The sequence below is a fragment of the Pollachius pollachius genome (genome assembly GCF_949987615.1).
Source record: "Pollachius pollachius genome assembly, chromosome: 15".
NCBI classification, from domain to species: Eukaryota; Metazoa; Chordata; class Actinopteri; order Gadiformes; family Gadidae; genus Pollachius; species Pollachius pollachius.
In genome coordinates this window covers 9,100,059-9,126,163 of record NC_136948.1, presented here as the reverse complement: position 1 = coordinate 9,126,163, position 26,105 = coordinate 9,100,059, and the positions used below count along the sequence as shown (strand labels likewise).

Below are 26,105 nucleotides of genomic sequence, written 5' to 3'. Positions count from 1 at the left end.
AATTAGCTGGGGAATACATTTAGTTCTGGTTGGGAAAACACTGGAGTATCTCTGTACGCCTGACAGGTACAAGTCATTGAGTTGAGTTCAACTAAGGAGAATATGCCGGGCCTTAAAACCCTTAGCGTGTGAGTACACTGATAATAATATCATAAGCTACTTCATTCAACTCATGAACCAAAAGGAATGACAATTTGGTCCATTTAGCAGAACATGAACTGCATTACTTTACATAGACATAATAGGGTCAAAAGATCTGCTGGATATTTTCTAGGCCGATAATAGGAGTTTGTTACCCATAAGCCATTGCTTTCAATTTTCCCCATGTCGTGTGGACATGGAAATAGCTCTCTGGTCTATTTGGACATGGAAAGGGGTTTGGCGGGTGTCTGTGGTCGCCGCCTCTCCCCTATATGTTTCCATCTTGGCCACCCGGCACATTTCTCCCTTCCTGGCCCTCTGCCAAAACCAAAGGTAGAGAAACGCCATGAAAATGATACCTCTGCATTGGGGGGAGTTAAAAAATAGATATGTTTTGATCATCGTCTTCAACTTTTTTCTCCCCCACCAACTTACTTAAAGCTACGGCATTAGTTTGAACCGTGGAAAAGAAAAAATAAGGGGGGGGGGGGGAATGAAAGAAGGTTCAAGCATTTAGGTTTTTCTGCTACCTTACCATTATTGCTACCAAAAGGGATGCAAATTAAGATTCTCCCAGAGACCGCGGAGAGACTGAAAAATCTGTCATAAGCGGCAGGAATCAGTAATTTGTGGCCGGGTCTATAAAGGTCCAGAATGCAAAACAGAAGCATTGTGTATTCATTATATTTATGGAACTACCTGTTACTAGGCACGTTACACGTTGGTTTTTCTGGGAAACTAACAATCTCAAAAGGACATGAAAGTCCCCAACATGACTATGTTTGTTGGACTGGACTCAATTGTCTTAATTTGGTAACTCGTCTGCAAGACGTTCAATCTCTTACAGCCGTGTATGTCCTTGAAGAACAGACATATGGAAACCAAGGCATCGCTAAGTAACGCATCACTAAGCCACAACAGCATCTAGAAATATAACTTGTGTTTCCTTGCAGTCCTCCCAAAGTAGGAGACACAGGTAAACACAAGCTGCAACTCAGACTAGAATGTCTTTTTAGAAAAGCACAAGAAGAAAATGTTCTTGTTTTGCCATCTTCCAACTGGGTCTTCGGTGGCGGTGGTGGTGGTGTTTGTGTGTATTTATCTTGGGAGACCAATGTCTGGATAGTCAGCATGCTTTGCTTCATAACTGTAGCATATTTCACATCCAAGGAAGCCATTCCTTCCATGTGAAGAATGGACCATCTGGGCAAATAGCCTATTAGAGAGCCGGGAGCCAGAACTGCTTGGATGTGTGTTCCGTGCGCAGGCAGGTAGACGACACAGACGACCTGAGATTGCGAACAAACCTGAAAGACAAACCCTGATAAGACATACAAGAGCAAGAAATCTGTTTTTAATGCCCCCAACCCCAACCTTGCATTTCTCGCTGTCCTATGTACACATAGTAACATGTGTACATCACATTACTTATTTAAACACAAGTTTTTAACATCATACAGATGATACATTTATAATTTATAAATGTCTTAAATTGGATACATCTAGAACATCTGTGCATTTCTGTTTTTTTTTCATGTTTACCTTTCGGCTGCATTTGGGGAGTTGGTCAACATGAAAGATGAGAAAAACATATTTGAGGCCAACTGACCACGAGGTTGTTGAACAACAACATCGGCGTTCCCAGAGGATGTCCGAGGGCGAGGGTAGGCCCCACCCCCCACAACGGTCAACGGATCATCAGACACGGCCCTGCCCTTGGCCAATCACGGCGGGCCTAGCCCTCTCACCCTGTCGATAAAAGCCCCGGAGCAGGCCGGCTCAGTTCATTGCTCAGGAAGATGAGACTTCAGGACGTCCTCGCAGAGAACACCTGAGATTAAGGCCATGTCCTTGTAGTGCTTTTCCGAGACCTTATCATGGACAATTTACTTTGACATACCCTTGACTCTTTGCATTTTAGTGTTGATTTGTGATTTTTTAACATAAACAGAGTGAGCAGACTTTTCTTTGTAAAAATGGTCAAACAATGATCCCAATTGCATTGGCCTTAGGGAATAAAGAATGAGAGAAGAGAAAGATAGTGGAAAGGAAGAGTTGGAGTAATTCAGTGGCAGGAAGGTGCAAAGGTGTACCATATCTTTGTTGAGGACTATAATAGACTATAATAGATGTTTTAGACTCATACACTGTAGTAACGTTAGTAATCACAGTAAATATAATCCACTACATATCTATACTACAGCAAAAGTAGATTAAATCCACTGCATATCTCCAGCCACAGTAAATCCACTTCATATCTATTTGAGTAGATTTAATGTACTTAATCTATTCAGCACTTCAGTTCATTGCAAGTCACAGTAGATTTAATCTGCTGTATATCTAACTAGTCACAGTAGATGAAATCCACTACCACTTTATATCCGGTCTAGTCATAGTAGAAGTAATCCACATTATATCCAGACTAGTCATAGTAGATGTAATCCACTTTATATCCAGACTAGTAACAGTAGAAGTAATCCACTTCATATCCAGACTACGAGCAACCAAAGCTCCCTAAGGCTTTCCCTTTAGTCTTGCCCCAACATCCATCATCAGCCAACATCATTTGTTGTTCTTATATGGTCAGCCTTAATCACTAAATTGCAACCGAAAATAAACTAATGTGTTCTAACACTGTGTTCTTCCATATACCATAATGATATGTGTTTAACTATATTTACAACTACATTTCCATACTGTTTTTTTTCACTTCTTTTTAAATCGACAAGCGTGTGTTACCATTTGAGCGAGGTCCACAAAAGTCATGGGAAGATTTGGTCAGTTAAAAGTAAATCAAAACCTCAGATTACTGCTGACTTCATGCGCAAACATGTAATTTAATACTTTGTGAAAATTAGTTCATGACGGAAATAAATTCAACCCAAATGAAGCCCTAATGTTAGATTTTAACAATTTATTTATTTTCAAACCTGAAATTATGATTTATTTTTCTTGGCATGAATGTATAATAACACATTTGGTTACTGAAATACAACATATAAACAATATAGGATACACATGTATATATATGTATATGACTGTATGTATGTGTATAAATATATATAGTACATACATATGTTGGATACACACACACACACACACACACACACACACACACACACACACACACACACACACACACACACACACACACACACAAACACACATGTGGTCAATAGTTCTCCTCGGTCATAAGGTTGACCACAGGTGGTTTCCCTATAAAAAGCGTCCGATCATTGATTCTGTGACTCAGGAGACACTTTATAGCTATTGCTGTCTGTAGTTCTTCAAGGGAATGGCTCAGACGTGCCGGCCCTAAAAAAGTGCATTGCTTGCTCTTTGGGTTGTCTGCTGGATGTGGAAACCCTTTACTTCTGCAGCTAATTGAGGAAGACATCTGGTGGACGGTCCGTGAATCAATGCCTTGCTTGTTGTGTATCTGGATGTTGCGCTTCTGATCAAGGTTTATTTCTGTGTACTTATCTTACCCAATAGAAAGATTAGAAAGGGAAAGGGATGACACACAAACACACAGACACACACACACACACACACACACACACACACACACACACACACACACACACACAACACGTATATGGTCACATTTACCCACTCTCACATGCGCACGTCTACAGAAACACACACAGACCTCATCTGTACATGATCATTAACACAACACACGCACACGCAGACACACAAACAAACACACACACACACACACACACAACCACACAACCACACACACCCCCTCTGTGTCTTAGTGGTTCTGGGTGTTAGTACAGCTCGTGTGCAGGAGTTGTCCCCCGACGGTACGGATGAAGGCCTCGGTCAGTTCCTTCTGGCAGGCCTGACACTTCTGGCCCCTGTGCACCCTCACCATGGTTTTAGAGGCCTGTGTCTGGGTGGGAGACAGTGAGAGTGAATACATGAATACTATTCGTTTACAGCTATACATTAAAGCTGCACTATGTACTTTCACCTTCACTGCAGCCATTACTTTTATGGGTGGATGGGTTTTATAGTAACATAAAAAGATGGACTATTTTACTATTAATTCATTTGCAGATGCTTTTATCAATAATCAATTATCGATAATAGGTGGGTGTTAGGCATCTTGCTTGATAGGAGACTTACAGGTTAGGCTGCGGACATTGGGGATCAAACCCAGTTCTTTTAAGCTTGGAGTCGGGAACCCTAAACACTGCATTATCTTACCCAATTACACATGGATTTTGGTTAACTTAACATTTATAGACATAATATAGTGAGCAAAGGTGCCGTGGAATAATGCAGCTTTAATTAGCATCAGAAACAGCATGTACTGCTAAGCACGCAGCAGTGGTAGTAAGGCTTTGACAACAAGGGAAGGGCCTCACCCACAGGACCTTGTGTCTCAGGTACTCAGCATGGGCCAGGGCTCTCTGCAGCGCGCCCATCCTCCTCCGGTGCAGGGTCTCCCGGAGCGACCCCACCAGGTAGCGGCACACCAGCCCCACGGACCAGGCCCCGGGCAGCAGCTCGAGCACCCTGCCCGGGGGGAAGCGCAGAGCTTCGTCCCCCAGGAGCTCCAAGGCCTCGCTGGCGAGGGTGTCCGAGCACAGGTACGTGGTGAGCAGGGTGAGGAGCAGGGTCTGCCTCAGGCCCGCTGCATCTCCCGGCCCACTCACATGGCTCCGCTCCTGGGCGGCCCTGTGGCAGTAAGCCTGAGCGGCGTGGGGCTCGCGGCCCTCGTGAACGAGCACTCTGAGGGCCTGGGTGTGGTCACCCGACCTGCCCAGCACGATGGCTCTCTCCACGTGCAGCCCAGTGGCCATGATGCGCTCTGTCGTGAGAAAAAGATAGGTGCGACTACCATTCATTTACAATTCATTCATTTTATTGAAGACCATCCAGGTAATTTTAGGAGCAGGTAGGGGTTAGAGCAGGTAGGGCATCCTTGGGCATCTTACCCAAGGATGCCTATAAGTAGAGTGCGGACATTGTGTGGGATAGAGTCCAGTAGGTCTACTTTAGGCCTACAGTAGAACACTGTATGCCCACAACACTATCTCGCCCTCACTATAAGCATAAAACCATCGGTCTAATCCTCTTGACTCATTTCTACTCTCACTGCTCTAGAATATTGCCAGGATATTGAGTATGATGGCACAGCGTGTCCACATACGATGTATGGCTGGGACATCGTAGGACGTGGAGCTCCAGAGCAGCTCCTGTAGTTTCCCCCGCGTCTCCCCTGCCTCCGGTGGTTCATCCTGCCCTGAGAAGGCCTGCAGGGTCTGGGTGATGTACGCCAGCGCCAGATCAGTGTGATAGCCCTCCGTCTGAGGACAGACATTACAATGTTTACATACCAAAAGTGTTGTTGCTGTTTTTATATCATTTCATTTCATGTGGTGTTTCGGTCCTCAGTGTGATGCGTGGCTGACTCCTACCTCTGATTTCTCCTTGTTTATCAAGAACTCAAGATAAAACAGAGAGGCCTGTGGGTAGTTTTTCAAAAACTTGAGGATTTCTTCTGCCCCAAATGTGTTTTGATCGTTATTCTCCTGTTGATGTTTGGTGAAGATTTGGACTCCCACCTTTTCAAAAAAATATTGAAGTTTAAGTACATTGATGGCAGATGTCAAGAGGCACAACTTGAATCGTATGTGATTTATTTTTTGTTGAGGGCTTATATTGCATTGTATCAACTGAGAAGGTTTATTTGGTAACTTGGAACGCTGGGATTTTTTTATTTTTGAACAACTGCGCCCTCTGTTGGCGGTGTGAGAACTATGCAGCCAGGCACCTCTTGATTCTTTTGAAGAGCCCACTCTGCGAACATCCACACCACATCAATATCCTGCGTGGTGAGAGTGGACACTATGTGCTCATAAACGTCTGGGCAGGAGGGGTCCTCAAAGTGGCCATCTGCGATTTTCACCCACGTCTGGTAAAACAATTGCACGACTTTCAATGAGAGAATACGTTTCAACTTCTTTGGTATATTTAGAGAAAAAAACAATTCCTACCTTGATTGCTTTAACATGGTTGCCATGGCTTTGGTAGAGCATACCTAGTACAAAATATCTAACAAAAAATAAATTGCATTATATATGTTAGAGTAAATAATCGTTTTATATCATTTGAGCAAATAACAGCAAAATATATATGCACAAACATTACAGAATTACAGTCTACAGCTGATCAAAAAAAAGACAGATCTCATTTCATAGGCCTGCAGCTGCATCCTCAAATCTGTCGAGATTTTCTGCAGTAGTAGTCCATGATGACCTCATACACACACACACACACACACACGCTCTCTCACACACACACACACACACACACACACACACACACACACACACACACACACACACACACACACACACACAATACAGAATAAATACTCTGTTGTCCAAACCTGTTGTAGTGCTCCAGAACCGAGACGCAGCGATCCAGCCTGCAGGCGTTGGGCGAGGCCACGAGCTGCCTCAGCGCCCCCCCTTCCCCAGGAGCGCCCTGCTCCGTGTAGACCCTCAGGAGCGCGCAATCAACCGCCTCCCTGGGGCCTCCCCGTCCCGTCGCCCTGACAACGGCCAGGTAGTCGGCCAGGAAGTCCAGGCAGAGCCGGTAAGTGGCGGCGTCTTCTCGCTGCAGGCGTGCCAGATCTGTTACCTCCTGACCCACCGTTGTTTCCCCGCGCCGGGAGACGAAACCTTCATCCCCCAGGCAGGGCCTCATGTCAGGGTACAGGCTGATTATCTCTCTGGGGTCCAGGTCACCAGCTCTTTACAACGGAAATCAAAGCATGTGTTTGTGGTATGAGTCACCAGATCACAAGCTGAGCAACAACTTAAGAGGGCACAATGAATGTTAACGTTATTAAACAGTTAAATCTTACTGCCTGACTAAATCCCCACAAATCATACTTTTATACAGAGTTTAGAGTCATATGCTTATGGGTAATGTTTTCATGATGCCTGCACTACGTTGTGTGTTTCTGCCTCACATGAACAGCTCCTTGGCTGCATCGAAGGCCCCCTGGTTAAACTGATGCATGCCCGCCAGATAGGAGATGTCCTTATGCAGCTCCTGCAGAGGTGAGGACGAACGCACACATTCACCACGCAGATCACATTAAGCAAAGCACATTCCTCCTCCTTCTCATTTCATTGCATGTTTATTTCCCCTTGATTCAACGACGAGGGCGTAATAGGAGCCTGATGCAGCCTGTCATCAAACTATGAATAACCAATCGTGCCAGGCAAGGCTCTCCACCCCTCCCCCCCCTCACTCGCACCCAGAGCATAAATAATGCGCATGTTTGGGTATTAAAGTCGAGCGGCTTTCTGCCTCAACATCTGACCTGTAACCTGAGATATCAGGGAGATTACACCGAATCTTAGCCACCATCTGGTGCACTCTCAGCCTCTCTGATCCGGCCAAGACACACCTACTGTCCCGAACTCGCCAGAGCGTATAGTCCTCTAGTGGGGCGGATTAATCTGTCGTGCAGTAATGGAATATTAAATTCTTACATTGTAGTACCACTCCTGCTGCTCTTTGAATGGCGTACCTAGTATGCACGCCAAAGCTCCGTGGACTTATGTTTGCATAGTTAATACGCTGGTGAATTTAAAACCGCGTGGGGAAATATGTTTTAGTCTTTCTGAGAAGTGTAAATGAAATGACATAGTGTATTATCCCTCCATCCGCCCGACTGCGATAGTGTAACATCTTTTTTCATTACATAGAGTCTCAGATTTACATTTTTCATCATTCCTTCCTCTGCCGGCCATCTGTTGGATCTGGATTCCGTTTTGCCCACACAGTGAATACCATTTCACTGTTCAGTCGTTTTGGTCTGACTGTCGCTTGAAACTCAGTCAAAAAATTATATGCATGTTGGACTGTGTTTCACCTGGTAGGAGTGTTGTGGGAGATGGCTTTGAACCCCGTCCAGCAGGAACAAGGCCTCGTCCAGGCTCTGGCAGATCACCAGAGCCTGGACCTGCTCCTGTAACGGCACCAGAGACAGAGCCCAGATCTGCCTGTCCGTGAAAACCAGCACGCCCTCTGAGCCCCACACATGGAGGGAGAGAGAGGGTTTACTGATGGAAATAATCATCTCAGGGGAGACGAAGACAGAAAGAGTCGATCACTAAATGAAGGCTAATTTTTCCACTTTTCAAACGGGAGGTTTTTCTTTCTACCTGCGCAACTTTATGCATCTCATAATTGTATCTTCCATTTGCTTGTTTAACTATTTTGTATTCTTTATCACTTATTATCACAATTATCACTGTGTGTTTTAGATGTTGCTCAATTAACCTGGTCTTGTCATAAGAACTACAAAATGCAAAATGTTCTACTGCGCATTTGATCATAAAACACTTAAACCAAGGCTCTCTTTTAGCTTTGACAAACAACTGTGGACCCTGAGTATTAAGACACTAACCAGTAAACCAACACAGACCCATCAACGGCATAATGCATTCGATTATGTACTGTGTTCGTGTTTCCCAGATCCACCAGGGAGGCGGGATGGTGACATGTGACCCCCCACCAGGGGATTAGTAGTGTTAGCAGCCTTGGATCCATGCGCGGAGCGTGTGTGTGTACCTGGCCCCGGCACCGGGCCCCGGGCCCCGTCCAGAGCCACCGTCTGTTTGAGCGTGTGATCCAGCAGGCTGTAGACAGACAGTCCTCGGGGCTGCAGCGCCAGGACGTAGGGGTAGCAGACGGCAGCTGCCAGCACCTCCCGGGGCCACGGCAGGGGAGGGCGCTGGCAAGTCCCCGTGCTCATCACAAACATGCCTGGGGGGCGTGGAAGGGAGAACAGAAACTAAATGGAGAAGGATGCTTTCATACTAAGCTGATCCGCAGGTGGGTTGGAAGGATGCTGCTGTATGCTAGAGCCAGGCTCAATGAACTGCTTTCCCCCTGGCCGAATACATTTCACTGGTCGCCGCTTTGAATGTGAAGCAGGAGGGTGTGCTCATTTTTACTGTGTTACCTAAAAAATCGGACATTTTGTTTGCGGGCCTCTTGACCCTCTTGAAAATCGACATTGTTCCTTTACAGCCTCACGACTGTTATTAAACCTACATAGTGCTTCGTAAAGTTAAAAAGTAAAGCAATCTGCCTCTTCTGACATCACAACAGGGCGTGTCCACCTAGATGTGTGCTAGATAGATAAACCTACCAGTCTACCCAGGTTGCTCATCTACCCGTCATACATCTAGGTGGACGCGCCAACTTGTGTTGTCTGAAGAGGCAGATTTTCCAAACGGCTTGTAACGGCTAATCACACTCACACCTGGTGGTATAATATTTCACCTTTAAGTGGAATAGGGAAGGGGAAAAAATGGTTGGAAATCTTTTTTGAGTTTCTGAAAAACAAATTGTACCTAAGGATCCAGGGGCGTTGAGCAGGAACTCGCCTCCCCCCGTGGGGACCACCATGGCCCCCTGGTGCCTGCTGCGGTCGTGGGGGAACAGCTCCAACATGCTCCCAGCGTGGTAGTTGACGAGGTGGTACCGGTCGACGGTGGCTATGCAGACACAGGATCCGTCCACCGCCAGGGACACCGGGTCCTGGGGCAGCGACACCTCCCGCAGGACCTCCCAGCGGTCCACCCACACCGCGTGGATCCGCACCGACTTCCTCCTGCTAGAGGCGGTGATCAACTCCACGCTGTCTCCCTCGCGGTGGCAGGGGGCCTGTGGGGTCGAGGAGGAAGAGGTGGAGCTGCGGCCGCAGACCTCCATGCAGGAGCTGTGCTGGATGGCCTTCAGGCCGGGGATGGGCTCCAACGAGAACATGTTGAGAGCCGCGACGCACTGCTCCCACAGAACCAGGAGGTGGCTGAAGAGCGGCACGGCCCGCAGCTGTTGGATGGGGCTGCTGGGGCCGAGCTTCCTCGTCCTGCATTCCCGGGCCTGGGCCTGGGCCTTGGCCTGGGTCTGGGTCTGGTCGAGGGTGAGATACTGGACCGTTGAGTCTCTGGTCCCCACGTAAATGTTGCGGTCGGAGCACTCGAGGCACTGGATGCAGTATTTATCCTTGTCTTTTGGGCCGGCTTGTTTAGTATAGACATGGGTTTGCGTGAAAGCTATTGCAGCCATTGTGAATAAGTATGGTTGCTGATTAAATCCTCTGAAGCTTAAAAAAAGGTCCTACATTTTTGATTACTCTACGCAATAAAAAATAAATGCAGCTTAATAGCCTTGTAAATGGTGGCCCAGGCAGTGATCAATCACAAAACTAAGTTTCTACTACCTCTACAAAGGAAACGTGAATAAACACAGCTGTACCTTGGTATTGCTGTCCAAGTGTTCTTCCTCAATGTCAGTAAGTGTCTGTTTATTAAATGTTCAGTTAGTTGGACCTGCCCATGTGACCGACCCGGGGAGGAAGTGTGTGGGTCAGCGTTTTGAGCCTCTAAGCCCAGCCTTCAAGGACAGTTGCACAACTCATCCAAGAGTGTGGCAGATTTCTTTACAAGGATATAAAAAAACTCTGGCTGAAGGGTTCACACAAATTCCCGATTTGACAATTCACAATTCATTTGGGCTAGCGTTAGCCTCGATGCTATCATCATCCAGAGTCTAAATCGAAATGTGTTTTGAAGATGTTGCACAGCTATTTTTATGTTTTTTAATAAAACACCACCAGACAACACACAGCAGAGGAGTGCTTTTTTTAAATCACTTTTCAATTGATTTTCTAAAGGGTAAATAAAAACAGTCTGGGGAGAAAAACATCAAACCCTTGTGTACCGATACATTTAATACACTTAATTATGGTTCTGCAAATTAATTTTAACCGCCAGGGGCAATGCCCTTTAACTAACCCTAACTAAAGGAAAAGCTTTTTTCTTTATTGCACTGTATAATAATAATAATCTATAGGGCCCAATACAGCGTTCCTATCACTCCTACATAGGATACTTATAGAAACATGTTCATATCGATATTGAAGTCAATTAGCTGTGACCTTACTGTGTGCATTTTATTGATTAAAAGACAGAGGCATACAGAAAACTCCATTTCAATTCCTGCGATAATTGAAATCGGCTCCTTTATCTAACTAATAAATGTGGTGCGGTCTTGAATAGAGATTGCTTCGATAAAGAGAAACGCATTTCAGACCTTCCCAAGGCAAGGGGATGAAGGGTGTGCTTGTTTATGCTACAAGCGTAAGAGGAGGAAGAAATCAATTTGAGCACCTCACTATTATCCATGAAGTGGCTGTGTATCGAGACCCAGGGGTTTATATTTCATCTCGGGCTGGAAGACTACATCAGCTTCTCTCCCTCCGCACTTTGGAAAAGCTTTCTACTAATAACTTGAGACGTACGAGTAGGCATGTGCACAACTGCGATAACGGGCCTATCCTAACAATCAAATGTGTTTTCCTCTAACGATCACAATCAGAGCTTGACTACTTTGGGGAAAATACACAAAAGAGACACAAACACAGAAGGGTTTCTTTTTCTGATCCTGATCAGTGATCTGATCAAGAACGCAACACCCCCTTTCCTCTTCCTGTCAATGAGGTCACTTCTCTCTGCCGCAGTCCGCACACAGGATGTTGTCTCGCTGGGTGTGGAAGCCCCGCCCCACCAGAGACACGGAGCACAGCGTGCACGCGAAACACTCGCTGTGCCACTGGCGTTCCTCGAAGGAGATGTACTTGGCCCCTGCCAGACCTGCAGGAGGAGGAGACGCATGTACCGGCACACACACACACAGACGCAAACACACAGACACACACACACATGCACACACACACACACACACACACACACACACACACACACACACACACACACACACACACACACACACAGACGCAAACACACAGACACACACACACACAAACACACACATTTGTCAGAGATTTGGTTCTTTTTGTCAGAGATTTGCACACAATTAAAAAATGCCACATAACAAGAGTTTCCCTGGGAGGTGTTGGTGACTCACTGGTGATGGGCTTGGTGCAGCCCACACACTTCTTGGCGAAGAGGTTGTTGAAGCAGTCCAGGCAGTAGGGGAAGTTCTCCCGGGAGGTGAAGCGCTTCCCAGACAGGGGCTTCTTGCAGCCGATGCACAGGAAACAGTCCCGGTGCCAGGGCTTCTCCTGGTAGGTCACCCCGCCTACGGTGATGGCCTGGAGGAGGGCAGGGATACACACTGCATACACTGTATACACGCGCAGAGGTATGGTTGCCCCCACAAACACGCACAATTACCCGCACTACGACACAAACGCAAACACATTGCGGCCCACCTCATTCACAATGTGAATGTGTGCAGGATATATATGCGTGTATTAAGTTACCCAACCACTTTTGCCTGCACACCATTTGCACAATACACACACTCACACACACACACACAAAACGCACACGCACACACACACCCATAACATACACTCACAAACAAAGTCAGATTTGTCGACAACACTTCATGAACACACATGCATAAATGCACATGGTGCACACACAACTAAATCCACACACACCCACTCACATGCACACATACACACACTCTCACAGACACACACACACACACACACACACAAACGTGCACGCTACACTAATCCACACGTAAAAGACACATCAATTCACTTCTGTCCACATCTTAAATGTTGTAGCGTAGTCTGTGACTAAGCTCAGACTACGAGGGAATGTCTGCAACTATAAACACAAGATGAAAAAAAGGGAAAAACAAACTGACAAACCAAAAAAACTGCCGGGGCCGGATTTCCTTTCTTACTTTCTTACAAGCGCAGCACTGGTAGGCAAACTGCTTCTCAAAGCAGGGCACACAGAAGTAACCGGTGTCTTTGGGGATGAAGGGCTTGGTTCCTATTGGCTGCCGGCACCGGTTGCACTGAAAGCAGGTCTCATGCCAGCTGCTCCCCTTGTACTCCATTTTGCGAGAACCTGGCGGACGAGTAAACGAAAAAAAGAAACCTTTAGTCAGCATGCGGCCCCTGGATGAAAGACACGCTTTAGAGACAGACCCCCCCCACACACACACACACACACACACACACACTTGCTGCTGTCGAGGTGCTGAGAATAATGTTGCTAAGTCTGTGCAAGCTGTGGCTGGATGAACGAATGAAAGGATGACGTAGGTCTGCCTCATTATTCTTTGAAGTACCTGTTTTGGAAGCTCAGGAAGGACGTAAAAGCACTACGTTAATTGATCCCTGGGGACATTCCCTTCCCTTGTGTTGACTATGCTGCTTTACACGAGTATAGTTTATTATGTGTTAACATGGTGGCTGAAAGAGTAGCTTGGTTGCATGGCTGCTGTCAATGTAACCGCTATCATTGCTTCTGTAAAGTGACGTTTACAGAGTAAAGCAAGTTTTCAACATTTGTCCGGTCTTCAATGTCTTCCTTTTACATCTCTTCATTGCCCTCATCTTCTCACCTTCATCATCTTCTTAACCTCATTATAATCTTCATCCTCATCTTCCACATTCTTGTCTTCTCCTCATCATCACCATCATTCTCAGCCTTGTCATACATCTCGTCATCATCACCGACAACAACACATTCCCCAGTTATCCTCATTCCATCATTATCTTGTTCATCATCACCATCATCACCACCATTATTGCCACCATCACAATGCATACACCGACCCCCACACTCCATACCTGGCATGATGGTCTTCTTGCAGGTGGTGCACTTGGAGGAGTACTCATGGGAGTAGCATTCGGTACACAGGAGCTGGTTGTCCTTTGCAGCGAAGGCCTTTTCCACCAGAGAGCGGCTGCACTTCTCACACTTGAAGCACTGCTCATGCCAGTGGCGGTCTTTGTAGGAGAGGTCCTGTCAGTGTCAGAGCAGGTATCGTGCACTTTTAGCGGTGGTTGGTGTAGAGATGGATAAGCTGTTGGACAACATCTCAGCATGACCTCGGATGGTACGGATAGTGATGATGAGGATGGAGTAAGGGGATAAGGTGTGCACTATGATGACCTGGGGGCTACCAGGCGACACAAAACCAGTACTTTAGCTCTTTTTCAGCACTCTTGGGCAATTTATTTGTCTGTTCACTGAAAGCATGGAAATCATAGCTCTTTACTTTGCTGTTGCATCCAATCGGCGACGTGCATTCGGCACAGCAGTTGGAGAACAGGCTCTCATAGCACTTAGTGCAGTACTGTGTGTCCTCCTTCATCACATACTTGTTCCCCAGCAGGGAGTCTTTGCAGTAATGGCAGTCAAAGCGCTCGGCGGCTGACATGTCGCCTCTTCTCTCTCAGCTGCTTGCTTCGAAAACGGTGAGGAAAAATCACAGGAATGGTTAAAAGCCTTGTAATAGCACCCCCCTTCTCTGCAATCAGCATTCAAGCAACCGCCCCCCATTCCCCCCCCCCCCCCCCCTTTACCACCCTCATCCCCCGCCACACACACACACACACACACACACACACACACACACACACACACACACACACACACACACACACACACACACACAGACACACCGAACCTGCTTTGACGTTACAGCAGTCAAAAGTTCACAACGCAGTCTTTCCTCACTTTTCTCTTTAAAAGCATGAGAATTACTGCAGAGGGGTGCTGTGATGGAGTAATGGAAGGAGGAGCCCTTACCTCCGAGGTGATGTTCAGTCAAGGATGAGAGGACTGGAGGCGGTGGGTGACCGGCTGGAGACCCTGGGACAGACACAGCCACAGGGGTGGGGAAGAGAGAGGGGCTAGGGCAGTAGGATTATGGGGATGAATTCATGGGCGGGGGTATCCTCTATAAATACTCTACCTCTTATTAGCCTTGACTCTCTGGGGAGACTGGACATGCATGCAAGCCATTCTGGACCTTTTATGGGAGTGACTGGTCGCTACTGCGTTTGTATTGATTGAATCAGTGTTCTGGCAGGATGTTGGGTGTGTGTGTGTGTGTGTTTCTTTATGAGAAAATAAAGCATGATCCTAATCATTATTGGATTATCACTAAAATCCAATCACGATTTCCTTATCACATATCAAAAATATGTATAATAATCGAAAATATAAATTAACGTGCTGATTCTCAACATTGAGTAATTTAGTCTCTAGGCAGTAAAGTTTATTAAAAATAAATTCAAATTTGAGACTCAACTGTGAGCCAATGCGTACACCAACCAGATTGATGAAGATGGCTGGTGGAGAGCCATGTCATTGGCTTATTAGGATTCAAAGAGTGCATGCAACTACGTTGGCACACCACTCAAGGGCTTGACACATTGACAATACCATCGTTCATGTTTTCACATGAGTATGTTTTTTAGCTCTGCAGATGTCAGTGAAATTACCACATAAGAAAAGCGTATAAATGAGTGGGAGGAAATTATGCCAATTTTGTTCTTGAAAAGTTTTAAAATCTGGGCAAGATTTCTCTTTCAAAGTTGATACATTTTAGTTTTTGGCATATCTTGAGTGAAATATATTTCTGTTGAAACAAATGTTTAGCAGACAGTATTACTGGTGACAAATAAAACGAGAAGTATATGTATGTATGACACTCCCCATCCCCATACACACACACACACCCACACACACACACACACACACACACACACACACATACACACACAGACAAACCCACTGCACCGTACAAAGAATGGTCCATTGCCCACTTATTTTCTTACAAATGCAAATCTTGATCATGATCTGGCTCAGGGCCAACTAATTTCAGCGGCATCCCAGGGAACACGGCCGTATCGGCTTGCAAGACAATCAGGAGGCAGACATTCGTAAAAATAGCCCAGCAGAATTACCAGCCGTGGATCCCTGTGTCCTAATCCTTCATACATACATGAACAAACACACAAAAACACCCCCACACACACAAACACACACATGGACGTGCACACAAATTCACACATAGAGACAGAGCCGGAAGGAGCTATGATTGGAAGGCTCTTCTAGCTCTTCTCGTCTTCATCACACACCCCTCGGCTCCCTGCCTCTTGATGTCTTCTGGCGATGCAATAACGTAAAGACGCATGTTATTAAAGGAAGGGTCTCGTGGATGTCAGCATATATGGTATATTTCCAACCACATCAACATAGCACAATCGTGCATATAATTGTTTTGGACCCGTATCAATCAATTTTCGGTAGAGATCCTGTGTGAATGTGGAACTGTCTGTGTAGATATGCTAATAAAGGGGTTATATATATACCATCCAATGTTCACATCCCGGGGGCTGGGTGTGAACCAATCACTGACATCGTGTTCTTTAAAGCTGACAACATCCAACCAGGAATGAAGGTGTAGAAAAGCTCATCGGGAGAGACCAGCTTTACACAACAAATCACATGCAGGTCCAAAACACAATTTCTACAAGAGGGAAGGATTGTGAGCATTATGCCAGGATGAGCATTATATAAGTATTGTATTGTGTCGCTGCCTGACTCTCCCACGACAGCTGCACATCACAGACTAAAGCCATCCACTTAAATACCCCCCCCCCCCCCCCCCGAATAGGTCAAATATGATAGTGGACATTCAAAAGCTCTTAAGCTTTATTGATCCGGTCAGTGCGGACATCTCTTGGTGTAATACCAAGAAGGGCCACAAGATCTTGTTTGGCAAATGAAAATACATTCATGTTAATCTCTGACCCGTGAACTGTCCATGTACGGTAGTGGATAGAGAAATGCACATCAAAGTAAGTCCTCAAATAGGAATCTGTTAATAAGTGTGTTTGTGTGTGTGTGTGTGTGTGTGTGTGTGTGTGTGTGTGCGTGTGTGTGTGTGTGTGTGTGTGCGTGTGCATGTGTGGGTGGTTGGGTGTGTTTGACGTTTTTTTGGATTTTGACTGCTTCCTACACACAATATGATATCCATATAATTACATTAATCGTTTGCATATAATAGAACTCAATGAGTCAATGACTGTGGTTGTCTCATCGTTAAATGCCCCGCCCACACTGTGCCCTGTGTGTTACAGGGTAACAAAAAAGCCTGCTGGACTTGCATATTCCTTTGCATGCATAATCCTCTGAGGTCAACCGGTAGGCAGCTGCCAACAGGCGTCCTGCACTGCCTGTCAAGCCCGATAAATAGACCTTTCTCTGACCGGGACTCAAGTGACCTCTTATATTTAATTAATTTATTCATCTCCAGTCTTTACAGTGACATCTCAGTCAACATTTTGTTTCCTCCAAATCACATGCATGGACAAAAGAGCAGAAAAGGCTTTGCGACTAGTATGGGACGAGAGCCGCCTGAGGTATCGCCTGGTACACATCGGAAGGTCAGACATATACATGTGTCGACCGTCGCACGCACAAAAGCCCCCGCGCACCATTGAGCTGACGGTTGGTTGGCATGGCGATGACAGGATAAGTAGGCTCCATTGAGGGATGAGACGGCGAGGAGGTGAAGGTCCTGGCGGTTAATGAGAGGACACAAACCAAAGCTCAGAACAGGCACTCTGCACTCCCCCGGTCCCGTGGAGAGGAGTGCCCCTCTTAGCCGGGCATTCACACCTGAACAGGATAGCCAAACAGGGGGGCGGGGGGCATAATCACTAACTCTGTCATCTAGCAAAACCTTACACCACTTCAGGGAGGTGCTCGGATGGGCCCAGATAATAGCCAACCAGCAGCACCATCACCACCACCACCACCGCTAAAAGCCCTATAGTCCTAGTCCAGTCGCAGTGGGGGGTGGCCAGACCTTGTCAGGGAGCCAGACATGTGCTCACTTGCTGAGGAAGCCAGGCTGCTGTGTATTGCTCGGAATAAACATTTGGTTAAGATGTACACACAGATATATACACACAAGGAAGGAAGGAAGGATGTGACACATTCAAAAATCTGGGAAATTCCATTACACTGCCTCATTGTCCTCCTCATGCATGCATCAAAAACAAACTATAGGTAGGGCTAACACAAGGTTGGAAAGCAGTAGCTTTGCAGCTCCACAGAAAGGTTGGGAAAGGTTTGTGTTTAAACATAGTTGTGTGCGACTATAAGACTGAGACTGCTCTGACACCACAGATACTTTCCCCAGCTTCCCCTCACATACACACACTCCACAAATACATCATCTTACTCTGAAATGATCCCACATTCTGGGATGCTTTCCAAAAGTGGCAGTGGCAGACAGGGAATTTTATCTTGTGTGCTGGTCAACCGTCTGCCACGGTTCAGGGGGTATAGAATTCGAACAGCAATAATTAGCTGTATTTTGTTTGCTATTTTTAAAGCCCTACATTACAAAAGCAGTGACATGAAAAAATTATGTTTTGTATACAGTGGTAGATATATATACACAGTTCGGTATTTCATCCAGTAAATCAGTAATGAGTTGCGCTGTGTCTATGTATAATCCCATTGTTATATCGTTAGTAGCTGGTATATGCCGCCATCAAGATTCCTTTCCATCTTTGGAATGCATTACTTGATGACCTGTCTCTGTCTGTCTGTCTCTCTGGGCCTTTGTACACCGCTTGCTAGAGATTGAAAGAACATGGGATGTAGCGGCAGTATCCCGCCTTGCCATCTGTCTTTCTCTCTGTCTGTCTGTCTTTCTCTAACCCCACTATACCCCCCCACCCCCCGCCCTCCTCCTCTCCTAACCCCAGCCCACCCCATCCCCGTAACACGCAGGTCGAAGTACAAATATGTCACCTGAACTTTAGCAGTAATCCTCTGATGATAAACCGGGGTATTATTTACACCGTCGTTCCACTCAGCGCATGCACATCCCTAGCCAGGGCCCCAGTGTGCTGTGGGCCTCCAGGTCGCCCCAACACGGCCAACGAGGGATCCACTGCAAATGCCAGGGTGCTGGCGAGGGGACAGGGTAACCAACAACAGCCCCCGGGTGGAGGTGGCGTATCCATCGAAACAAACTTGCCTGGCGCTCGTCTATCACTTATCGCAGAGCTTTGGGGGGGGTTCACTATTTATACCGCTCAGTGCACTGGGGCAACGGTTGGATCCAGCGGGCAGCAACTGTGGATACACTCCACAGCTGCTGCAAGTGGAGCGACACAAGGAGAACGAAAGTAAGAGAGCTCATATATAAAGCTACAACCGTGTGGAGGACAGGGATCATTGATGGATTCCCCCCCCACCGATGGCGGTGAAGGGGTCTGTCCTGGCCCCACAGCACCCAGGCCCTGAGTGCTAGTGATGGCACGTACGGCAGTGTAAATAGTAACCCAGTTTGTCATCAGAGGATTACTTGAAAACATCAGTTTACATATTTGTGTGCTGCCTTGTGTGTGTTGGGGTTGACACACACAAGGCGAGAACGTTTTACAGGCAAAGAGACAGACAGAAGGACAAAGAGACAGCCACCAACAGTGCATCCACTAGTGCATTCCATTGATGAAAAGGAATCCTAATTACACACAGCAGTATATGACATCTACTAACAAAGCCTGATTCGACCGAGTCCTCGTCAGAGCATAGGTCTTCATTAAACTGTGCGGAGAGGATGTTCTTTCCCAACAGTGTTTTGTTAACATCATTTATTCAGAAGTAGCTAAAAGGTAGAGTTGTGTGAAATAGAGTGGGAACAACCAACAAGCCAGATATAGAAGAAGACGCCTCAGTATGATGTGAAAGGAAAATAACTGTTAATCTGTTCAGTTTTTTTGCAGATTTGATCATATATTTATTTTTCTTCGACACGATCAGACATTTAGAGTTAAAACACAACATTTGCAAAATACAATGATTCGGCAAAATGAATTGTACTTCATCAATTCAGTCATTAATTCAGTCACCTGACAAATGTGGGCATTGTTTAAGATGTTTTTTTGTGTTAAATAAAACATTAGGTGTTTTAAGGCTATACCAGCACAGCTGCCAGGTCATACAACATCAAATCTACTGATAACACCCAATATCGTATGCTCAAATCACCAATCATATGACCCTGACCATCTAGCAACAAAACACACTTGCATACTCTGTAATCAGAGGAACAGAGGACACCACTTCTTTCTTTGTCTTCAAAAATAAAATAACAGAAGAGAATAGACTAGAAAGGGAAAACAAAACTTGTTACTTTGCTAAATCACTGTTATCACAGTAACAATAAACGTTGTACTCCATACATGTAAAAGGACTGTACAATATGATCATAACACACTCTGGGATTGCCAATGTCTGGAGGGTCAACTTTTGAATTCAGGAATAGCTCCGTCTGAGACACAAGAAGAATGAGCCACACAGTTAACACGGATGATAAAAGTGCTATATTTTTGCTGCATTTCAGCAGGACTTCTGCAGTTAGGCCATGCAAAGGGATAGTGACCCAATCCAAAACCAATGCCTCTAATCCTTTGCGGTAAAATAGCCTAATTTGAAGGAATGTCCATCTCTAGAACAAAAAACCTTAGTCTGTATAGCACTAATTCCCCCCCTTTCTATCTTTTGCCATATATTACAACCTCTCAAAGCACCAGATCCTTAAATGATGGCCGGGGAGATTGAAAACACATTCAGCCACCTGTGTGTTAGAAAGAGATTTTACGACTAGAAATATATACAACACATAGTTTATTAACAATTTGTTAACAGTTTTTTTTACAATGGAAACACCGTAGGAGGTTTCCAAGTCTGCTAAATGTACAGAAATGACCTATGTTAGTGGGCTACTTTCCTTTAGACATGTCTTATATACAAGATTCGTTATTAAGCTCTGAACCTCATCCATTATACATAAGAAAAATATTTCAAGTCACCCCTAATTTACATTAATGGTCCCTTGGAAAGTGACAAAATACTACTGATACAAATGAAAATAACCTATGGAAGAAAATATAACCGTATCAATATCATAAATGCTTTATTCAATATAAGGTGATATCACTTGTATATCCAATTGATCGTTGCATAACCGTTGAATAACCTACTGGTCGATATGTAAATCTAAAGCACATTATGTAAAGAATGAATGCAAATGTAGGTTCTTCTTCACATCATTAATTCATGAACTGTATATAGCTACTGATTTATATCCATATGGATGTATATCCCTATGATGTATATGCACACTGTAGTACATCCAGCACACATGGCCATATGGTGAGACATTCTCTCTCTTTCGCTCTCCCTTAAATGGCTACAGTCTTCTTGTTAGTATTTCTACCTTTCTAATGTGGCCTTACAATTCCCAGGTTCAACCGAAGCGGTATTATTGGTTTTTCAGCAAGTAATGGTCCATCTGCTTAAAATATATGCTTCTGGACCCTAACAAATCTTCACAAACTAAGGTTACATTTTCTGCCACATGAACCTGAAAAAAGTTTGACTACTTTAATGGAGAAGCCTTTGATTGTGGCTCTTCTTGCATAAGAACTCATGACAGGGTTTCGGACAGCTCTCGCAGGAATATTGCAGCCTTAGAGAGTTGCTTGCTCATTGTTGCATTGTTAAGCAGACTAGATGTTTTTGGGTAAGGTTGAAAAGGTCCTTGTTGTGTGTGTCTGCGTACAATATGAGACTGTGTTGTCAAGCTTCAAGATAGCTCAAGTTGGTTGGCGCTCATGCTCGACTGTAAACATGGATGTAAACAGGAATACAGAATGACGTCATTAATTCACTGACAATCTTCACTTCAAGGAAAAAAACATGAAATGCTATTAGGAATGCGCGACGATAGAAGGGGCCGGAATGTTCGACAACTTCTGAAAGCATGGTGATTACGTTTAACCATGATAGTCAAATACCATCAATACAGTATATTCTACCTTCCACATCTTCTACACATTCATCACGATCCAATCGTGATGCCTTTCAGCTGCATGATACAACAGCCTTGTCGTGATCACACCCCCTTGGTCCCCTCATCATAATCTGAACTCATAATAAAAACATGACAATATTTTAATCAGGATACAGAGGCTGAACAAAGCAACCCCAAGATCTGCAAAATCAAAACATTCCTGATTTGTGTTGTTTAACTTGCACTCTTTGACCGGTCTTTGTTCTCACCTCAGATCCATAACACAACATATACTTTAGACCCTACTCCCTAACTTTTGTGGAGGGATTCTTTCCTCCCACCATCCATGTGGAAACCATCCAAACTTTCCTTACATGGGATATGCCCACAAGTCAGTGGACCTACATGACTGTGTCCCCATCGGGTGTTTTAAATAGATCTTCGATTATTCCTCTGTCCCCTGGGTTTCGCACTGCAAATGCAGTCTTTCAACAGCAAAAAAAAAATGTCTATGGAAGAGACAACTGTTTTGATAGATTCAAAATTACACAGTATGTACATTTCACATGAGATGACACAATTGAACTATACTTCCACGTTGGGGCTCAGTAAAGACTTGATAAATGACTGGGTCAATATCACGGACAAGACTGGTCTTATCTTATCATGCCCTCCGTTTAATAAATAGTTATGCTATATTTTAACATGTTCATATAACACTGTTCTCTCACAGATTAAGAGTCCCAGTATGCACCACATGATGGAAATGAAATGGTGTCATTTTTACACATAAACATTAACCAGATTGTACGAGTACATACATCCAATCAAGCACTGCACGATAATAATAACAGCAATTAAGCATGCCACAAAATAGCAGCAAATATGTTCGGAAATCAAGTGCAAAATATGATATCAAAGAGTATGACAAAAAAACGCATGCGTTTTGAGATCAATTAAAAAATTAATGAAAGTCATAAATTAAGCAGATAAGAATCAGGAAAAAGGCAAAGAAAGGCAAGCCTACAAACAGTGTGGAAATAATGTCCAATTTTGACGACAGCACAAACAGAAATAAAAGGAATCGCTGCACTTAACAGCGAGAACCCTCAGGAAATGGAACAAAGGGCCTAGAGAACAGAGCATAAGGAAATGGGACTGCATAGCCCCTTGCAAGCCTTATCCACCCCAGTACCATTTGTCAAGGTTGTTCACCGCCTTGTATTCTTTATGCCTTCGCAGGTAATCACAAGCCAGGCATGTGTGCTCTGCCCAGAAATAGGCCTTCTTCACTTTAAAGTGCCGGCGCCATTCAAAGTACCTGAGATACATCTCCTCGTTCTTATCCAAAAGTAGCAGGTAGTCTGCCAGCTCTTTAGGCGAAGTGAAGTCATCCACGTGGATGAATGCATCTCCCTGGACAAAGTTTTCATAGTTCTGCCTCGCGGGGCCAAGAACCACTGGCACTGTGCCTACGGAAAGTGGGTTGTAGAGTTTCTCAGTGATGTAGTCCTTATGGATTGAGTTCTCAAATGACAAGTAGAACTTGCAGCTGGCGATGGTGGGATAGTAGTCTTGGTCGGCGATGTACTCTCCGAAGGCCTGCCCATATGCGTGAACCTCGATGTGTTTGTACAACTCATTGTAGTACTTGACCCGCACGTGGTCCGGGTTCCAGTTGCTCACGATCCAACAGATCAGCTTGCTTTTGCTCGGCGGAACAAAGTCCTCCTCCCCCTCCACCGCCACAATGGATCCGTAAGGCACTTCAATGTCAGCGTCCTGTCGGTAGTTGAGGGTGAGGTTGAACAGGTTCTCAATGCCCGGGATCTGGGAGGAGTGGGAGGGCGACTCCAGGTTCATCCATACCCACTTCTGGAAGGATGGCCTCTGGAAGGGGGGCAGGTTGGACATGTCCGTGCAGATGTCCCTGTGGTGAACGACCACGCCATCGGACTTGTTGTAGAGGTTCCTGTCCGCTGTGATGAGGCAGCCCTCGATGTTGAACAGGGAGCTGCACACAGTGAGGTCATACGTCTGTCCGAAGGGCCAGAGCCAGACCAGAACGGTGGTCAGGTTCTTGTCGCTCTTGGTGGAGAAGAGGGTCTTCCCGTGCTCTGTGGATGCTGTGGACTCTACGGGACCGGAAAGCCAGCTCGTGGATGGTTTAAAGTACATCAAAAACAGAGTCACAAAGCATCCTAGTAGAAATGTGCCGAGCAAAAGGGGTCGTAGAATCCTATGGAAAGGTGCAGATGTCATACTCTGTCCTGCAAAGAAAAGATACCCAGACAGGATGCTGATCAGAACAAAGGACAAGATCACATGACAAGAGTCCACCAAGAGATAATCTCTTCATGAACTCGAAAATATGAAGATCAATTTAAGTGTGAGAAAGGCATGCAATCCAATTGTATCCCTCATATCCCTTTTCCTCCAAATCATTATCTGATTATACATCCATTATACATACAATAATGATGATCGATACGTCCTTTTAAACGTCCATGCAAAGAACACAGCTTGCAACACTTTCCATGTGTGGTGAATCAGCCCTTGGCATCACAACACACTTTTTGAGAGGGGTTTTAAGGGTGATTTATTTATATTACTAACCTCAGTGAGCAATATAAATATCCATTGTTTATCAGCCACCTATAGCTCCCAAGAGTGTCATTAGCATGGGCATGTTGAAAACTAATGAGGCAGAATTTTTATAAGACAGGGTTTGGCCCCCATGGTGACTCTATTGGAAGTATCCTCCTACCTATTTTGGTCGTTTTGTGGAGTATTTCTTAGGCTATGATGTTTGGGAGGAGAACAGGTGGAACCTAGACACCCTGACCTATACTTTGCTCATGGCGTAGATCAGTGTCTCTTGACCATCACAACTGTTCTCAGAGAGTTACGCTGAGATTATTTAAGGTCCTTCTCTAAATGGACGACTATGCAATGGAGGCTTATGCTGTCCTCGATGACGGTTCATAGGGAATATTATGCTTCCACAAGTTAAACAGCAGGCACTACAGACCGACTTGTCAAGCAACTTGATGGCTCAAACAGAAAAAAGAAAAACCCTTGATAGAATGATCCATTGAATCGAATGAACCTCAACATCTGAGAGATAAGTGGGGATCATGGAAGAGAGAGTATCCAAACCCCCCCCCCCCCCCCCTAGGGTTTCCCCGGACCTGGGAGCCTCAGGACTTCTTGATACCTCAGAGATAGAATATGATGTTTACAATAAAGGAGTGCAGATAAGGTTTAAGGCAACCCCAACATATTATTTTAGTTATTTTAATATGCATTTTAAATGCATATTCTATTACATTCCGCGCTTGGTTAGATCAAATGCATTTTTGTATCTATAATTAGAACATTTCTATTCAAGCTGTATTTTATTTTGTGTTTACATTGCAAGTTTTGTTTATTGTATTCTATTTACTCTGATGTGTCAGGTGGACCTGATCAGGTGTTAAACAATTTCCTCCGGGATCAATATAGTCCGCTCTGTATCTGTGCCAAAAGCTTTAGCGAATAAGATATTTGATTCATGCATCAAATTATACTACAGACCTGGTGGATTTGACTTTGTGAGGAAATCCAAGCGAGACCGGATGCTCAAGGGCTCCGAGGGAAAACAATGCTACATCGGAACAACGCTGGGATCACTCTCCTTTCTCTGTCAATGCTCTTAGGAAAATGATAGCGCTCTTGGCCACAGCTGGTAGCGGAGGAGAGCTTTGCTGTGGTAGTGTAGAACAACGATGCGGCATCTAACGAAGATGGCCTGATCTGGAGCATATGGGAATTCTCAGTGATGTCTCCTACAAAAAAAGAGAGAAAAGAACACACAAGTTGATGTGATAGCCGGAAGATAATATTCACCAATAGCTCTAAGATGCCATGTTTTTTTCATAGAATGAAATCTAGACAAAATCAATTTATGTAGACTGGAGAGATTGAGCACTATGTGCCCTGTGACCTTCTACATGTTCCAGCTGAACCATTAAACCAGAGGCCCATTTCAAACACCAATTGTCCTTAATAACAGCTGTCCAATATGATCTGATTTATGTTGCGCAAAAACCTTGTTTTTGACAGATCCATTTAATCTTTGCCTCTACACCCGACAACCGTTATTATAGGAACATTTGTTCTGTTTTTTCTGTGTGTGAATGAGTTGAACAACTCTGTGTAACAGTTACAAATCAACAATGTTTTGTTGGTTGAAATCTGATTTGTAGTGT

The 26,105-nt window shown here is 45.0% G+C and overlaps 3 protein-coding genes across 3 annotated transcripts; all 3 read right to left on the bottom strand.

Moving 5' to 3' along the window:
* Positions 1 to 3,131: 3,131 nt before the first annotated feature.
* LOC307087362 (transforming growth factor-beta receptor-associated protein 1) lies at positions 3,132 to 10,461 on the bottom strand. Its single transcript, XM_079752910.1, has 11 exons — positions 9,540 to 10,461; positions 8,752 to 8,946; positions 8,051 to 8,205; positions 7,139 to 7,221; positions 6,551 to 6,916; positions 6,156 to 6,213; positions 5,933 to 6,073; positions 5,577 to 5,723; positions 5,309 to 5,465; positions 4,521 to 4,966; positions 3,132 to 4,042 (listed from the first exon to the last, which is right to left on the bottom strand). The coding sequence occupies exons 1-11, from the start codon at positions 10,255 to 10,257 to the stop codon at positions 3,902 to 3,904; spliced, it is 2,607 nt and encodes an 868-aa protein (XP_079609036.1). The 5' UTR covers positions 10,258 to 10,461; the 3' UTR covers positions 3,132 to 3,901.
* Positions 10,462 to 11,691: 1,230 nt separating this feature from the next.
* On the bottom strand, positions 11,692 to 14,403 carry fhl5 (four and a half LIM domains 5; the record flags this gene model as incomplete). The annotated part of the gene is made up of 5 exons (XM_079752332.1): positions 11,692 to 11,843; positions 12,118 to 12,304; positions 12,913 to 13,082; positions 13,811 to 13,985; positions 14,242 to 14,403. 5 exons carry the CDS (start codon positions 14,401 to 14,403, stop codon positions 11,692 to 11,694), a joined length of 846 nt encoding a protein of 281 aa, XP_079608458.1.
* Positions 14,404 to 23,034: 8,631 nt separating this feature from the next.
* Positions 23,035 to 24,120, bottom strand: fut9a (fucosyltransferase 9a; the record flags this gene model as incomplete). Its single annotated transcript, XM_079752077.1, has 1 exon — positions 23,035 to 24,120. The coding sequence occupies exon 1, from the start codon at positions 24,115 to 24,117 to the stop codon at positions 23,035 to 23,037; it is 1,083 nt and encodes a 360-aa protein (XP_079608203.1). The 5' UTR covers positions 24,118 to 24,120.
* Between the last annotated feature and the right edge of the window lie 1,985 nt (positions 24,121 to 26,105).

Bases quoted from the DNA above. Each gene is read 5' to 3' on its own strand.
- LOC307087362 (XM_079752910.1), bottom strand. From the start codon at position 10,257: ATGGCTGCAATAGCTTTCACGCAAACCCATGTCTATACTAAACAAGCC. The intron at 8,206-8,751 runs GTACACACACAC...TGTGGGGCTCAG, and splicing joins GGGCCCGGTGCCGGGGCCAG to AGGGCGTGCTGGTTTTCACG. The intron at 4,967-5,308 runs GTATGTGGACAC...TTCTCACGACAG, and splicing joins CGATGTCCCAGCCATACATC to AGCGCATCATGGCCACTGGG.